An 18,093-nucleotide genomic window follows, 5' to 3' on the forward strand; every position below is an offset into this window, starting at 1 on the left:
ACCAAATAGGGGAGCTAGATATTTATGTAATGACTATTCAAATAGAAAATTACAACTGTGAAATCACCTAAGAGAACAAATAAGAGGGAGATGTGACCAAGTGAGGAAAATCGGAGAAATTTTCCCTGAGGAAAGGAAGATTGAATTTAGATTTGGAGAAAGAATGATGTTAGCCAGGCAAATAAAACACAACAGCAGAGCGTGTCAGGCCAGGGGACCACAGGGGGAAAGACCAGGCAGGAAGGTATGTCACGCACTGGGTGTTGGATAAAAATTCTCAGAATAATCATCAACAGGGATGATGGCAATTTTTATCATCTTTTGTCTCTCCACTTATTCACCCCATTGCCCTTGAACTAGAGTGGCCAACTCATCCTGGTTTGACAGGACAGTTGGTCACCCTATCTTGAAACTGTTTGGGTCAAGATGTGCCCATGACCTTGTAACCACTTTAGGGAAGTAAGCACCATTATCTGCAGAGGAGTCCAGTACAAATGGAAAACTTTTCTTAATGGCAGACTCTTTCATAATCAGATTTTTTGAAAGACAAAAAAAAAAAAAATTCACTCTGATTCTAACCAGAGTTGCAAGGGAGTACAACCTAAGAAGAAAGCTTGGGGTGCCTGGGTGATTCAGTTGGTTAAATGTCTGACTCTTGATCTCAGCTCAGGTCTTGATCTCATGAGTTCAAGCCCCACACTGGGAGAAAGAAAGAAAGAAAACTTGGAAGAAAAAAACTCTCCAACTAGAAAACATAGCCTCTAGTTACTTCCCTGAATCTCCAAGGAGAAATTGATTGTAGTCTCAGGCTACAAGATGGCTAGCTAAATCAGGCCAAAGTAGACAAAGAAAACAGAATAAATTATACTTGTGAAAATAGCTTTCCTTCCATCCCTTACCTCATAGTCTTATTTCACAACAAAATGGTGATGCGCAAAATTCAAGATGGCGGGAGTCAGAGAAGCATTCCTCATCACAGCCTTGGGTAGAATCTGCTTATCACCAAAGATCAGCAACGGCTAAGAGCTAAATCTCTAAAGGCCCAGCAACAACTAAGTTCTTATTCAAGTTTTTCCATCCTGCCATCATCCTAGAAATTCTGAAGTCAGTGTTGTGCATGTACAAATCACAGGCCTGATCACAACCACCAGGGAAGAGCTGTGGCTACATTTATATCATAGGTTCCTTCCATCCTGAACAGAGGACATGGCTGGGGAGGGGGGATGGTCTTCCAGAGGACCTCTCTCAGTAGTCCCAGGTCTGGGAATATTTTCAGCAGTGCATGTTAACAAATGACACACACACAGGTTAACGATGTAAATAATGGATATGAAGATATTTCACAAATAACTCTGTGAGGGGCATATTAATACCTGTGGCTCCTGTATAATGCACTTGTGTCCTCAACACCAGCCATGGGAGGTGCTCAACAAACATGGAACCGAGCAGAGGCACCCAGCCTGGGCATCATGGGCAGAAGACAGAATGACAGACTCCCACCAAGGTCTTCTATGGCAGGATCCTTGGTTCCCTTCTGTGCCAGCTCAGCTGCCTGCAGTCACCACCTAATGATGTCCTTACCCAAAAGAAAATAAATAATTTGTTCTTGTATGAAACATTAGGAACCCTCAAACCCGAGGGCTGACTTAGGAACGGAGAAATCACTTGCCATAAGGAACCTAAATATTAGAAATGCAGTGGCTGCACCTAGCTTCTGCTTCCGACTGATTGCGAGGAAGTTTCACTGCCCCAGGAACTTGCTGTCATGCAGAGGGTAACCTCAAGCCTCCTTCACTCGTCAAGCCACTTTCAGGTTACAGGCGGTGACACTCCAAGGAACCGACCTTTTACCTTTAATAGTCTCCCTCTCAAAACCACAGCCTCATCCCCAGATTCTTATCACTGGTGTGTCTTGGTCTCTTCTAAAGACTTGAGAAAATAACAACTGTAGAAGACACACCTGGAGAAGGAGCTACTCCTATGGAGTACAATTGGAAAACATCCCCCCCCAACAACCCTCCAACTCCCCACCCTGTCCCCGCCGCTCATAACTGAATCATTGGGTTTTCTCACAACTTGCTCACAGAGTTGCCGTGAGGTTTCAATGAGTCAGTACAAAGCAGGCTGTTAGAAAAGTGCCTGGCACAGAGAAAATGCTCAATAAATATTAGCTTAAAAAGTGCAGAAAATCAATTCGGATATATATGCATACATAAAGAGATATGCACAAGATCACGCCGAAGGAGCTAATGATTCTACTTTCAAAAATCTATACTAAGAAAATACTCATAGATTTCCCAGACAAAGATTTATGTATAAAAATGGTCATCAGGGCGTTGTTTGTAATAGAAAAGAAACCCGAAACAACCTAAAGTCCAACAATAATGGAATAAGTAAACAAACGAAGCCACTTTTCAAAAGCATGCTTTTGAAGAATTTGTAATGCTGTAAGAAAATTATCATTTTTTTTTTAAGATTTTATTTATTTGCGAGAGAGAGAATGAGAGACAGACAGCATGAGAGGGAGGAGGGTCAGAGGGAGAAGCAGACTCCCTGCTGAGCAGGGAGTCCGATGCGGGACTCGATCCCGGGACTCCAGGATCATGACCTGAGCCGAAGGCAGTCGCTTAACCAACTGAGCCACCCAGGCGCCCAAGAAAATTATCATGACAGGCGAAGAGGGATATGAAACCATTCTCATAATACGATTTCAATTTTAGACGCTCCAGGTAAATATCTACGGAACTCCATAATAAAAGATTAGATGGAAATACTCCAAATATTACTTGTGTTTTTGTCCCAGTAGTGAGATTCTTTATTCATTTTCAGCATTTTTCAAATTCTATATACCTATACATATACAATGAGTGTGTATTAATTCTACAAATAAAATATAAAACAGTTTCACAATTTCAATTTCAATTTCACAATTAAAAAAAATTGCATGAGGTTCTAGACTAGGCCAGTGGCAGAGGAGAGAAAAGATAATCATGAGGCTGAGTCCTCAGTATTTGGTGACCCATGAGGGTCACCAAGGGGACAGAGAGAATATCCCAGAACAGCTCTAAACTTTCTAGCTTGAGCAACAGCATGGATAAATAATGGTGTTTTGCATCACAAGAGGAAATGTAGAGAGAAAGGAAGAAGAATGGGTTGGGAAGAAAGAAAATAAATTCGGTTTGGCCTCACTGGGTTTGCAGTACCGAAAGGATCCCCTGGTAAAAGGTGCTCAGTCAAGAGCTGGCTACATGTGGGGCTAAAATCTGGGAAAGATTTTGGTATACATGTGGGTATGGGCGATAGCCATGTGTCATTGATGCCATGGCTTGGCTGAGGATGCAGCCGCATTCTGTGTTCTGTAAAGGGCAATCAGACTCTGTCCCCATGGAGGCTCAGACACTCGGGCTCTGGAGCTCTATTCCTTCCTGCCACCCAAAATGTGACCTGAAGTGACCCCTGCCTCCCTCAGTCAGTCACAGAGACTACTGCTGGATTACAGTGAAGAGCCTCCCAGAGATCCCGTGACTTACATGCTGTTTGGCACTGTGGCTGCCGCTTCCACTGAGGATGACAGAGCACTCAGAGTCAACCACATAAAACTTGCTACTGCATATTTTGTAGGAATGGCGTTCAAGACAATGGCCACTGCCTCGCCCAGTGACCTCTTTTTACAATAACATATAGGGAAACCGTCTCAGGCTTCAGCACCGGGAAAGTGTGAGCAACTGGACACCATGAATCCTATAACTGTTCCTGTTTCCCTCTCTGGTTTGGCCAATAAGAAGCTCAGACTAAAAGCTGTGGCCCATCTTCAGCAACATTAGATGATCACGTCGTGCACATTCTAGAGCACTAATCTGTTAGCATTTCGGTCTTTGTTGTTTTACTTATTTTCTCTTTGTCCTAATTTCTTCCACTATGAATCTTTGTGAACTTCTTTAAGTCTAAGATTTTCTTCAGTGTCACACCCACCCATTGATTCCGTCTCTATCTCCTGGAGTTGCACAAGAGAATTCTAGGCCCTCTTCCCCATAGCAGCCCCTTTGAGGCTCATGTCCTCCACTAAATCTGATTCTTTTTAGGTACTAGAGCCTCACTTTCTTCAACAGTTTGTCCTAGACGTGAGCTCCTCAAGAATCTTTATCCTTCTAGACTCAACTGATGCCCCATCTTCCCTTGGCGTCTTCTCTAAGCCCTTTTCAGGGTGTCCCTCCACGGCAGCACTGACAGCAACCACACATGAGGACTGGTTCTCATACTTGCCTCTCCCACCGGACTGCGGACCCCTGAAAAACAGAGGTCGTGCCCTATGTGCCTCCAAATATTACCTAGCCAGGGCCCAAGGCATAATATAATAATATATGCTTCATAAGTTTTTGTGGAGGAAATAGATGAGTGAATATATATTCATATATATACATAACTTCCTCGCTCCTCTACATGCTAAAAGAAAGCCAAGCCCCCAGGAAGAACAGGGAGAGCCCAGTTCCATTCAGCTGTTTGTGGGCCTTTCTATCTGACAACCGCTTTTCCACAGGACTCTCCTGAACAGACTTGGCCCTAGGCACCGGCATGAGAGCTTATTCTCCCAGCTAAATCCAGACTGAATACACATGAGACAGAATTGGTCCTGTGAGGGCAACTGGGATAAATTTTCACAGAAAAAAAGGATTTCACAGATCAAAAATGCAAGATGCCACTCCAACTCGTACTTACTTTAACACAGCCTTATGTGGGTGCTAATTATATGTCAGGCATTGTTCTGAGCTCTTTACAAATATCTTATTTAATCTTTGTAACAACTTCATGAGATAGGTACTATTTCTTTTTTTTTTTTTTAAGATTTTATTTATTTATTTGAGAGAGAGTGAGAGAGAGAAAGAGCACAAGAGGGGGGAGCGGGAGAGGGAGAAGCAGACTCCCTGCTGAGCAGGGAGCCCAATGCGGGACTCGATCCCAGGACTCCAGGATCATGACCTGAGCCGAAGGCAGACGCTTAACCAACTGAGCCACCCAGGTGCCCGAGATAGGTACTATTTCTATCCCCATCTTGTTTTCATATATAGTCTTCTCAAGCATTGGAGTCAGCTATCCTACAACGAAGGAAGATGTAGCTATTCCGTCACTAAATTAAAGAAAGTTAGTTACATTTCGTTCACGCCAGTACATGAATGGTTGACAAATCAGATCTTCGCGTTTGATGTGAGACCAGGATGCCACAGAATACATCATTCACTAAGCATTCATTGAGCCCCTACCAGCACAGACCTCCATGAGCTCAGAGCCTGATGGAGAAAACAGCACACACCTAAACAAATAAATTACCAGACCCCATGACAAGCACATTAGAAGCAAGGACCCAACACAGCGCTGGCGGTGAGAGGAAGTAATGATCTCTGGCTAGATGAGAAGGCTTCCTCCAGGGTGTAATGTCTGAGTTCCTTTTTAATGGATGGTCCAGGGCGCACCAGGAAGCTACAGCGACAGAGGTGGGAGCGAGAGGGCCAAGGTAGGGGGAACCATTGGCCATGGGTAGCAGGTGGGGGTGAGCTGGGGAATGAGGGGTTATCACTGGGGTGGTGACCTTGGCTGTGACACCACGAAGCTCAAAGTCACTAAAGGATCTGATAGTCATTCCCGTTCTAGGAAGTATCTTTGAGCTGCAGCATGGGGGAGGATGTCAAGACCAGAGAGAGAGAGAGAGAGATGTGTTAGGGGGCTGTTGAAATCAACCAAGCAAGATGCAGTATGCACCTGAGCTGGGACACTGGATTCTAGGGATATTTGGGAACCTGAAGCTTCAGACTGATTGGAAGGCTGGTATAGGAGTGCAAGGTGACAGCCCAGCTTCTACTTAGAAGACCAGGAAGCTGGTGGGGCAGCGAAATGGGGAACGTGAGCTGAGAGCCCCCTGGCAGGGTTGAGGACAATCTTGGGCAGCCTCTAAGCTTGGGAAAGCCACACTGGGCAACAGACATTTTCTTAATAATCACAGAGCAGTTATTCAGATTCTCACTCACATCTCCTTTTAATAAAATATGATGCATTTCACTCTGTCATCTTAGTGAAAAATCATTGCCCTTTGCTGGAAATTAATAACCTTTCAAATTAATAACCTTTGGGTAGGAAAATTGGTTTCATTAATACCTCCCCTTGCACTTTGTAGGTTCATCATCTCTCCATCCTGCTGTCCCCTGAAACCAAAAGCCCAAGACTTATTGTTTGAGAAGCCTGAATGACTTTATGCTCAGAATGAATGATCAGGATCCTTCATAATTAGGCTCAATTGAGGTCACTGCCCAAAAATGCTGGTATGCCCCTCAACCCCCAGAGAGCCCACCCTGGGCTAGAAGGGATGATGAAGGCATCCTACCCCAGCTCTTGGCCTGCTCTCTAATCTTGGCACAAAAGTGGTCACCCACCTTTGTGCCCCAACCTTGAGAACAGAGCACCTCCCTGGGCTTCGCACAGCCCCTGAGCAGAGGTGTCTGTCTTTGGCCAGGAGCATGGCCGACCTGGCAGAGTTGCGTGATTGCTCATCACCACTCCAAAATGACTCAAGACCAGGAGCAGCCTCCCCCAAAAGAAAGACTAGAAGGCATTTTGAGAAAACAACTGAAGGTAAAATCTTAAAAACGATCTTTCTCTCTCCTACCCCATTCTTCTACAGTCTTTGAAAGATTCTGAATGGATATTCATTTATCCTTTCCTGCTGAAAAATGCCCTAGCAGCAAACTTATCATCTCGGGCATAAAGTCCAGACTCCCAGCATCCTGGGGCCCCTGACACTCCGGCTGCCCAGGCTTGTCTCTTTCCTCCTCGTGCCCACAAGGTGCCACCCTCTGAGCCCTAACTCTTCTGTTCCCCCAGCTCAGAAAGCCCTGCTCCCTCCCACCACCCACACAGCCCCACACACAAGCCCATGTCTATCCTTCCAGGCAGGATCAGCATCATTTTTTCTGAAAAGTCCTCCTCCCAGTGTCACTCCCTGCATCAAGCAGAATCAGCCACTCCTTTGAGATCCTTTCTGCCCGAACCCTACCTGGTCCAGGCAAGGCTACATGGCATAACGTGTCTGCAAGTGACAATGGGCGGAACTACATGGGCAAATGCATAGTGTCATCTAACTAATGTGCTCTATTCACTATCTCTGCAGTATAGGGATGTAGGCAATTGGAATCAGAGGGAGCTGGGTTCAAATCCTGATGCCACTGCTTATTGGCAGTGTGACTCAGGGTGAAATACTCATCTTATACAACTGCCTCTTCCATATCCCTATTGTCCACGAGGTACTTCAATATGTGACTGGCTGAGCCCATAGTCAGGACGGCAGGATGGAGGATCTGGCCCCCTCTACCTCTGTGTTGGGTTCTCGTAGGTCAGCCTTCATCATCTCCCAGAGGAGAAATGGCTATTCTGCTGGACATGCCCTCTTGGGTTCCCCAAAGCTGCGGTTCATGCCTACCTCCAGTACCTCCCAGTAACCCTGCTGGCTGGTGCTCTTAGGAAACTTTGGGCTGTCCCAGAGCCGGCAGAGGTGGGACAGTCGCCAGGGTAAGCACTGTCTCCAATCTTACATTCCAGAGCCAGTTGGAAGAAGATCGAGAGCTGTTGAAACAAAGGAAGCATTGCAGGAGACAGAGACCAGATTTCTGCTTTTTGAAGAAGAAACGGATAAGGGCTGTCAGATTCGGCTGAATCACCCAGACACGTTACAGCGGTGTGGCTTCAACTCCTCTCTGCCCCTGGTGATGATAATCCACGGGTGGTCGGTAGGAAATGCTGATGTGCCTTTTTTCTCTCTGCATTTACATTTTCTGCTTTTCTCCCTCGTGTGTCCAATTTTAATAAAAAAGATAGGGAGCCAGTGATAACACCTTCGTGCATAATATTTGTAAAGCACATTCTAATTTTCCGAGTACTTCCCCACACAGGATCTCATTGATTATGTCAATCCCATGAATAAGCAGGATAGGGAAAGTATAATTACCTCCACGTTTCAGATAATAAAATGTGGTTCAAGGAGGTCTCACAGCACATGAGGGCCCCAGAAGTGATTGCAGTCCATGTGGGTGAATCTGCCTGTTTCACAAGAGATAGGAAGCTAAAAGACATAGCCTCCCAATGTTGTAACTATAAGGTTTAAAGGCAGCTGCAAATAACAGAAACCCAACTGACAGTAGTTCAAATAAAACAGAAGTTTGTTTCCATTTCACACAGTAGTCTAGAGATATGTAATCCAAAACTGGATAAATGACTTTGTCAGTGAAGTCCTCAGGGACCCAGCTCATTTCCAGCTTACTACTCTGCCATTCTTAAAGTGTAGCCTTTGTCCTTATAGTCCAAGATGGTAGCCAGAACACCGGCCATCTCATCTTTATTCCAGGTAACACAATTAGTGGTAAGGGGTGTACACAAAGGAGTCAAAGGGCATGGGTTTTTTTAAACAGCTTTACTGAGATATAATGCACATACCATACAATCCATCCATTTAAAGTGTACAGTTCAATGGCCTTTGGTATAAAAGAGTGGGTTTTTTTTAGGTTAGCTACCCAGAAGCATCTGTAAAATGCTTCCAGTTACATCCATTGGCCATATCTAGGTAGAAAGGTGACTGAGATATGTAGCCTCTTAGAGAAAGTGTAGCCTTTTAGGGATGCTAAAAATCTTGGACAAAGGGGAGAAAGAATATTGTGGGCAATGGTTGAAATCAAACTAAGCAAGGACTTGTCTCCAAGAGGAAATTCTGCTTCCCTGGTTCCCAACCAATCCACGATTTGAAGCTTAGTTCACAACTTGAAACCTCCAGAGATTTGGGGATCTATTTTGTGACTTGGAAACTTTTCCCTGCCATCTTTGAAAATACTCTTGAAAGCCTCACCTATCCTACCGTAGAAAGCAAAATGAGCCCATCTACCCACCCGCCACTCTTTCAACATTTAGTCACTGAGAACCTGCTTTGTGCAGGCTCATAGCCTTCCCACGAACAATACAGACCCCGTGCCATGTGTCATGTGGTAGTGGGGAGCCACAGGATGCCACAGGAGTGTAGCCACGAAGTGGGGTGCTTGCCACTGCTAGAGGGGGAAAGCAGAGGCACCAATAGCCTGCTAGGAGCTTTCCTCTAGGACTTAAAGGGCTCCCACCCTAAGGAAGAGGGGGTTCCACACACCCCAGGGTCGGCAGTGAAGGTGGTGTTGGGCTTTCCTGCCCCTAAAGAAGGGACCTAACATAGATTGAGGCCCTACTACAAGTTAGGCCCTTTACATTATACATCAACCCGTTTAATCCCCACGCCTCCCTCCGAGGTGGGTTAGCATCTCTTAGAAGAAGAAACTGCGCTCAGAAAGGTCGGGTAGCTACCATAGTCACACAGCCAAGAGTGGACAAAGATTCAAACGCAGAACCCCCACGCTCCAAGCTCACACTCTCAAAGACTCCCTTTGTCAGAGGGGTCTGACAGGGCCCCCATTCCTAGCAGGCTTCACCCCACAACCCCCACTGTGGCTCTCTCCCACTGGGGTAGAAGCTCGCTCAATCCATGTTTCTGTAAGAAAAACAGAATAGGAGACAGAGGGCAGAACGCTAAGAAGGTGAAACCTGTTTTAAAGGAAACTAAAGATCAGCCACAGAAAGCTCTCCTGTGGGAGCCCTGGGGGAGGATGGGGATGAGAAGGAGGCCAGTGGCGGTAGAGAAGAGTATCCCGTTTCTTCAGCTCCTTTAGCCAAACAGACTTTCCTTACAAGAAAAAAGAGAGAAGGTGGGAAGGAGGGAATGCATCCAGAGGACAGATCTGGGGACGGGCGGAGTTCGAAGCTGGGGCCACCAAGTCAGAAAGGCTGCACACAGCAGAGCTGGTGATTCTTTCCCATGCTCTCCCCCTCGGACCCTGCCCTCCTCACCCTCCCTGCCTCCTCTGACTCTCCCTGCTTCCCCCTTACCTCTCCCTGCCCCCCACTTAAATTCCAGCAGCCCCCAACTGCTTTTAGCTCCTTCCCCTCCCCTGGACTTTCTCTCCTCTTGGCCCTGGCTCAGCCTGCACCTTCTGCCTAGAGTGTTCTTCTCCCTCTTCTGCCGATCAGTATCCATTACATAGTAGGTGCTCAAGAAATATTTGTTAACTGAATTCATGACTAAACAAATATCTTGCTCACAAATGCAACATGAAGATAAAACCATTACCAGGGTCCTGTCCCAGAATGAACTCTTCTTAAAATGCAGAGGGGACTAGAACTACTATCACTAGTGATAGGAACAGTGGGTCAGTGACTCGGAAGGTAACTGTGCGTAACTAACATTTACCAAGTGCGTGCTGCATTCCAGGCGCTGTTCTAAGGGCTTCACAGTGATTGATCTCTTCACAGCAGTTCTGGACAAAGGCCACTAGGCTCGCCCCATTTTCCAAGTGGGGAAAGTTGTGCACATAGAGACCAGAGATGCTGCTAGATACCCTACAATGCACAGGACAGCCCCCACAACAGAAAGTATCTGGCCCAAAATGTCCATAGTGCCAAGGTCGAGAAACCCTACACCCAGATCGCTAATTAACTGGGAGAGTCGGGATTTGAACCCAAGGTGCTCTATCTACATGGAAGGCACTGGGTGCACATTCATAAGTGGTTGCACCTGACCCCGAATGACCTGCCCTGTCAGCAGCATTGTTCTCCAGCCTGGCCTCCCGCCGGCTGGTCTTCAGGCACACCAGACTCCTCTCCCTCCCAACATTCCCCGGGGCCCTCTCATGATCATGCACCTCTGCTCGTGCTCTTCCTTCTGCCTGGACCATCCTAGACACCCTGCCCCACGGTCACCAGCCCACACTTATTCTCATAAGTGAACTCCTATTTATCCTTGCAGACACCGACATCTTCGTTCCATGAGCCCATCAGGAGTGCCCTCCCACCCCACCCCCCACTCCAGCAGGTGGGAGGGATGGGGTGACTGGGTGATAGACACTGGGGAGGGTTATGTGTTATGGTGAGTGCTGTGAATTGTGCAAGACTGTTGAATCACAGATCTGTACCTCTGAAACAAATAATGCAATATATGTTAAGAAAAAAAATGAAAGAAAAAGATAGCAGGAGGGGAACAATGAAGGGGGGGATATCGGAGGGGGAGACAAACCATGAGAGACTATGGACTCTGAGAAACAAACTGAGGGCTCTAAAGGGGAGGGGGGTGGGAGGATGGGTTAGCCTGGTGATGGGTATTGAGGAGGGCACGTTCTGCATGGAGCACTGGGTGTTATGCACAAACAATGAATCATGGAACACTACATCAAAAACTAATGATGGGGATTAACATAACAATAAAAATTAAAAAAAAAAAAGGAGTGGCCTGCAAGTTGGTTCTCAAACAAAGCACATACACAGAAAGATTCTCCATAAACATCTATTGAGCTCCTGCCATGTTCCAACTCATGGTGTTTTATTCCCTCAAAAGCAAGCAGACGCAGTGGGCAGGAAGAGAGCAAAGGAGCTGGGATTCAGAGCTGTGATTGAACAGGGGAGCGGGGAGGTATTAGAGCTGACCCTCAAAGGATAGGTCAGCTTTCAGCTCCTGATTACATAGACTCTTCCATTATTTTAAGGTTCAGAAACTCTTAGAATAGGGGCATGTTAAGAGAATGGTTCTCTCATGTTCCTTGCTCAGCGGGAAGCCTGCTTCTCCCTCTCCCACTCACCCTGCCTGTGTTTCCTCTCTCGCTGTCTCTCTGTGTGTCAAATAAATAAATAAAATCCTTAAAAAAAGAGAGAATGAGAGAGAATGGTTCTCAGTTGGAAGCCAGGGGTAGCCCGCAGGGGACATTTGGCCAAGCCCAGGGACATTTTTGGTTTTCACAACTTGTGGGGGAGCCCGCTGCTGGCATCAGCTTGGTAGAGACCAGAGATGCTGCTAGATACCCTACAATGCACAGGACAGCCCCCACAACAGAAAGTATCTGGCCCAAAATGTCCATAGTGCCAAGGTCGAGAAACCCTACATAAAGCCCCTTCTTTTGGAAAGAAGGATCCAGCCTTAATTAGCCAAGAGTTGGGAAAGAAAAAAAAAAAAAAGGTGAATGGGGGAAAGAAGAGACTAGTTCAGTGCCCCACCTCCGTGTCCCCTCTCGGTTAAGCTGGCGACTTTGTGGGCCCACCGCAGGTGGACGGCTTCCTGGAAAACTGGATCTGGCAGATGGTTGCCGCCCTGAAGTCTGGGCTGGCCCAGCCCGTGAACGTGGGGCTGGCCGACTGGCTCACCCTGGCCTACCACCACTACACCATCGCTGTCCGCAACACCCGCCTTGTGGGCCAGGAGGTGGCGGCTCTCATCCAGTGGCTGGAGGTAAGGCCTGCCCCGCCCTCCCCTCCCCTCCCCTCCTCGCCCTTCTCCTGAGACTGAGTGCATTAAGCTGGTCTCCTAAGCAGCCCAGACAGGAGAACCACTCTACTAAGCTCATAGGAATGGGAGGGCACAGGGCGGAGACGAGACATTGGGGCTCCCTCAGATGCCTTGCTTGAACCCCTATTTGGCAGAACTATCTTCCCTCCCCCTCCCCCATCCACTATCTCTTTTAGGCTCACTCCCTTGGATGTGCTAAGGGATCTAAGCACACCCGTATACCATCAAACCCCACAGAAATGGACAGCAGCACTGTGCAGGGCGTGCATGTCCTAGTAAAGGCCGGCAGGCAGGGGGCAGCATCCCCAAGGGGCGGTCCCAGGTAGCTGAGCTTGAAAGGTGGGCGCCAGCAAGGTGAGAAACCAGTTTGGGTCAGGAGGCTGAATTAAGCACCTCATTTACCACCTGGGACAAAGAACAAGGGGGGAGCCCAGAACGAGCTGGACCCACACAAGGTTTCTGTCTGGGAGCTCTTGCCTCTGTCTTCCAGGAATCTGCTCAGTTTTCTCGAAGCAATGTTCATCTAATTGGGTACAGCCTGGGTGCCCATGTCTCAGGATTCGCTGGCAGTTACATGGGCGGAAAGCACAAGATTGGGAGAATCACAGGTAACCGTGCTGATAACCAATGACCTCGCGGGGGTGCGGAGCAGGATCCGCTTCTACAACAGGCCCGGAACTACTATGCCCCCAGCCTCCTTCACCCTGTTTTAAGCATGACCACTGTCCTAGACGGCTGTCTCTCAAGAATTCAGAGTAAATCACAGCCCCAACTCCTATTGCCTTTCCTCCAGTGGGTGCCTCTCATAGTCATGCCAGATAGGACCTGAAAAGTAGACTTTCCATACACTTTTTACCAGGAAAGAGCTTATTTTTCAACCTATAGTTTAAAAAGCCCAATATGAGCAAGTTAAAGGATCACAGCCCGAAATTTGTGATAACATCGGCCACGTTTGTGCCTCAGTTTCCACATTTGTGAAACACATGGGTCTTACTGTGGGACCCATTTGAATTGAGGGAGGGGGCACCACACTGACTTGGAAACGGTTCCAGATACTCAGGGAGAGCTGGGGATGTGCAAGAAGGCCTTTCCTCCCAGGCCTCCTTGACACCAACCTCATCCCCCAACGCTACCCCACAGTTCTGTTTGGAAGAACACATCTGATCGGACTGTGCCCCAGCCAAGTCCCCAAGGCCCACAGATATCCACAGGATAAAACTCAGAAAGCCCAGGGGCGCCTGGGTGGCACAGTCGGTTAAGCATCCAACCCTTGGTTTTGGCTCAGGTTGTGATCTCAGGGTCATGAGATCGGGCCCCACGTCAGGCTCCATGCTCATTTCAGAGTCTGCTTAAGACTCTCTCTCCCTCTCCCTCTGCCCCCTCCCCCTGGTGCTTGCACACATGCTTTCTCTCTCTCTCTCTAAAAATAAATATATTTAAAAAGAAAGAAAGAAAGAAAGAAAAGAAAGAAAGCAAGCAAGCAAGCCAGACAAGGCCCTTCTCAGTTTAGTGTTCCAGAATTCTGTGACCTCTCCTCCTTCTGCCCTCCTCCCATAGTCCCAGGCTTCCATGACACTAGATCTTTCTCTACTTAACAAACACACCATGGCCTCCTGTGTTTCTGGGACTTTGCAGGTCCTTTTCCCTTTGCCTGAAATATCTTTTTTTTTTTTTAAGACTTTATCCATCTATTTGAGACAGAAAGAGAGCACGAGAGGGGGAAGAGGGAGAGGGAGAAACAGGCTCCCCGCTGAGTGGGGAGCCCAACGCAAGGCTCGATCCCAGAACCCTGAGATCATGACCTGAGCCAAAGTCAGACACTCAACCGACTGAGCCACCCAGGCACCCCATGACCCCATTTTATCAAGTAAGAACATTTTTGACAGCTAATATCTACTATTACCATTACTTCACCAAAGAAGAGGTTGGTTTTAATGTAAAAAAAGATAGAAATAATGGCAGACATTTAAACGAAGTAAATTTGTCGTTATGAGAACTCCCTTCCTCATCCTTACTTTTTTGAGCTTGCCGGTAACTGGGGAGACCTGGTTGGCAGGCCAGTATTTGTGCCTCCAGCTCTGTGATTTAACCCTCACTAGGCTGGGGGTGAGCAGACCTTCACAGAAGGCCAATGAGGCCCATCGCCAAGGAACCAGGCCTAGAAGGCTGAGTCAGAATCACAGAGAGGCGGCACCAGGCCCAGCACCGTCTCCACTCTGGCAGGTGTCATGGGCCACATCAGGCATTATTAGCCAGGCCCACTCATGACAGAGGCAGCGGGACAGCTAATTACCCCTGTCCTCTCATACTCAGCCCCATGAAGAACGGACTATAAATCACACCAAGACATCTTTCATTTGTGACTATGGATGAGAGCTGGAGACAGGCGCTCTCACTGCCCCCTGTCAGTTCTTCACCCGCAACAGGGATAGAAGCCAGGGCTGATGTGGGACATCAAAGGGTCTTCCAGAGAAGGTAAGGAAGAAAGACAGAGGAAAAACCTTGAGCGCATAAATACTCCCCAACGACAGTCAGCCAGGAGCTGCCACTCGTCTCACGCACACACATCTGTCACTTGACCAGAGCTTTGAGCAGTCCTATTTGCTCACAACATTTTCACCCGGGAACAGTCATGCCCCGAGGCTGTTCTGGACATTCTAATGAAATGACATTGGTGTGGGAGAAAAGCCAGCTTGTTTAGGGAAATTATTGACAACATACAAGCAAATAAAATCTTTCTCTGATGGGTAGGTTAGAACTACTTACAATTATAAGCACAGTGGTTTTTTGTAGGCAAACAGATGCTCTTGAAAGGCGCTTGAGAGGTACTTAAAATTGATTTGCTTAAATAAATCAAGCATTCCCTCCTAACCTTATTTCTACCACTGGGTAGTTCCTGCAGACCTCTTCCCCATAGATAATGCGCGGCCCGTGTCTAATTTTCGGCACCATGAATTACTGTGGTTTTACTGCGAAAAGGTTATAGCAAGATTTTCTAGAGAAAGATTATCCCCTAGGATTTTCTTCTTCCTCCTAGCTCATGAATGTGTAATAACATCAGAAAGCTTAAAGAAGCGTTCTCCTTTCTTCCCCTTGTCCCCACCTAACCCTTACCCTTGCTCTCCTGTTAGGGCTGGATGCCGCCGGCCCTTTGTTTGAAGGATCTTCGCCCAGGGACCGTCTTTCACCAGATGATGCCAATTTCGTGGATGCCATTCACACCTTCACCCGGGAGCACATGGGCCTGAGCGTGGGCATCAAACAGTCCATAGCACACTATGACTTCTACCCCAACGGGGGCTACTTCCAGCCTGGCTGCCACTTCCTAGAGCTCTACAAACATATTACCAAGCACGGCTTAAATGGTGAGAAAGAAGGCGTGGGGAAAAGTACTAGCCTGCCCTGGCTTATACCCCTCATACTTGCACCCAGCCCCCAGATCCAGTACTCTGGGAAGGGCTCGGGAACCCAGGGTATATGGTCACCAAGCCCACTCAGAGGGAGAGTGGGTAAGGGCTAGGGTCCCTCCAGCAGGCCCTCCTCTTAACTGACAATGAGCTGGGGGAGCCACCAGGAATTCCCACTTCTTCGCCTCTCCCAGGGTACCCAACAAAGTCTCTCCAGGGATACTAGCAATTCTGAAAGTGGAGTCCTGATGCCTGTGGTCACTCCTCCTTCTCCAGAAGTTTCCTCACCCAGGGGGCTTCCTCTATTCTGGGCCACATGAGAATGCACTTAATAGATCCTTGATCTTTAGCATCTCGATCTCTGGTCTGACTAGAGCAGGAGTAACTCTTCCACTCCTGGGAGCTGTAATCAGCTGGTCCTGCAGGACCTTACTGGAATTCTTCCAATTCAAAATTCAGTTCTAAACATGTCTTTGTCGCTTCCTTTATCTCAGGGCGGAAACTGGATTGTGGCATTATCTGGGTTGTGATCCCACTTCTCTCTCAAATCCTAGACTAAAATATTGACATGCACGTTGACAACACGCACAGGATTAAAGAACAAGCCTGTCAGCAAAAAGCATACATTCCATGGATGTTCCAAATCTCTCATTATTATAAAACATCATCCTGATGAAAACATGCCAACTCGCGCTAAGCCAATTGGAGCCCGTCTCCTCCCCCACCCCATGTACCTCCTTCTCACCTCCATCATCCAAAACCCAGCTGAGAACCCAGTCTCCTGTGATTACATCACCACCTTCACCTCTCCAGTATCAGAATGACCTTCACACTCAACATTATCTCATTTTGGCTGGACTCCCAGCCTTCCACCTGCCCACGCCTGAGAGAACCTTCTGGGAACTTCCCCTCATCATTCCTCACATGCCCCTCACATCGTTGCCCCACCAGTCATCCATGGGGGCCTGCTCCATTCCCGGCTGACCAACCAGCCCTCCTCCCAGATCCACTCCCTCCCAAAGCTCAGTACAGGCCTGGTATTGAGTAACGAGTTGCCTGATAAATACATCTCTGTTAGTACCATTTGCTCTTTTGTGCAAACCTTCAAAGTGGTGGAACGATGTACACTTATTTTGCTTGCCCAATTTTGGTGTGGTTTTTCTCGGTTTTCTTCACCTTTAAGTTTAAAAGTGATCCCATCCTGGGGTGGTTCTCGCAAAGCATCTGAACAGAAGGTAATTTGGTAACTGCTTTGCCACCCCAAAACTGCTTTCCTCACCCTCCCGGCTAGGTGAGCTGGAATGCCTTTGAAGCTCAGTCTTCTCGTCTGGAACAGCTGCCTGAAGGGGCTGTGGTGAGATTCAGGAACTGGATGAGGGAAAGCACTCAGCATAGTACCTGCCTCATAGTAGGTGCTCAAAAAATGCAGCACTAAAAAAAAAAAAAAAAAAAAAAAAAATGCAACACTAGACCAAGAGTCAGGTGTCCCATCTGGACATTTAGCCTTCAGACACTGGGAGAAATAGCTTTTGGCAAAGCTACTTGTGCTGTACCTTCACATTAGGTACTTTACATACCTTGCGGTGGTTCTTCCACAACCTTGAGAATAATTTATTAAAGATTAAATTAATTGATTAATTAATTTTTAGTTAATTAATTAATTAATGGAGAGTTTTTTTAAAAGGTCAAAAACTCACGGTAAATAAACTTCCTAACCTTGCTGTTTGGGCCCATGTAGACCTGGTCACTTGGATGCATCCTTCTAGAAGCCAATCCCCTTGCTGGTTTTACAGACCGGTTACCCAGTGGAGGCATTGGCTGCTTTAGGACAGAGGGCAGACATTGTGGGAGAGGACTCAGCTTTCACCAGGCCGTTTAGCCGAGCCCCAACAGTACCTTGGCTCTCATTTGCCTAGCGTGGTTAAGAAAAGAGGCATCCCACACGAGCCAGCTACCTCAACCCAAGCCATGAGCACTTGCACATCTGTAGCCATTTAAGACATAAATTTTTTTTTAAAGATTTTATTTATTTATTTGACAGAGAGAGAGACAGCAAGAAAGGGAACACAAGCAGGGGAGTGGGAGAGGGAGAAGCAGGCTCCCCGCGGAGCAGGGAGCCCGATGTGGGACTCGATCCCAGGACCCTGGGATCGTGACCTGAGCCGAAGGCAGATGCCCAACGACTGAGCCACCCAGGTGCCCCAAGACATAAATATTTTTTAAATAAATCACACTACCCTGTGTTCTTAAATAATTCAGTATTTTCTTAGGGACTTAGGCTTCCGGTTAAAACACCAGGGC

The 18,093-nt window shown here is 47.4% G+C and overlaps 1 protein-coding gene across 1 annotated transcript in view; it reads left to right on the forward strand.

Annotated features, from left to right (window-relative positions):
- LIPC (lipase C, hepatic type) overlaps window positions 1-18,093 on the forward strand; it is a 153,334-nt gene that overhangs the window by 116,105 nt on the left and 19,136 nt on the right. The window contains exons 3-6 of the mRNA XM_021694062.1: window positions 7,585-7,772; window positions 12,146-12,328; window positions 12,876-12,993; window positions 15,517-15,750. Coding sequence (XP_021549737.1) covers window positions 7,585-7,772; window positions 12,146-12,328; window positions 12,876-12,993; window positions 15,517-15,750 — 723 coding nt within the window. The remainder of the gene's footprint in view (window positions 1-7,584; window positions 7,773-12,145; window positions 12,329-12,875; window positions 12,994-15,516; window positions 15,751-18,093) is intronic.

The sequence above is a fragment of the Neomonachus schauinslandi genome, chromosome 9 (genome assembly GCF_002201575.2).
Source record: "Neomonachus schauinslandi chromosome 9, ASM220157v2, whole genome shotgun sequence".
NCBI lineage: Eukaryota > Metazoa > Chordata > Mammalia > Carnivora > Phocidae > Neomonachus > Neomonachus schauinslandi.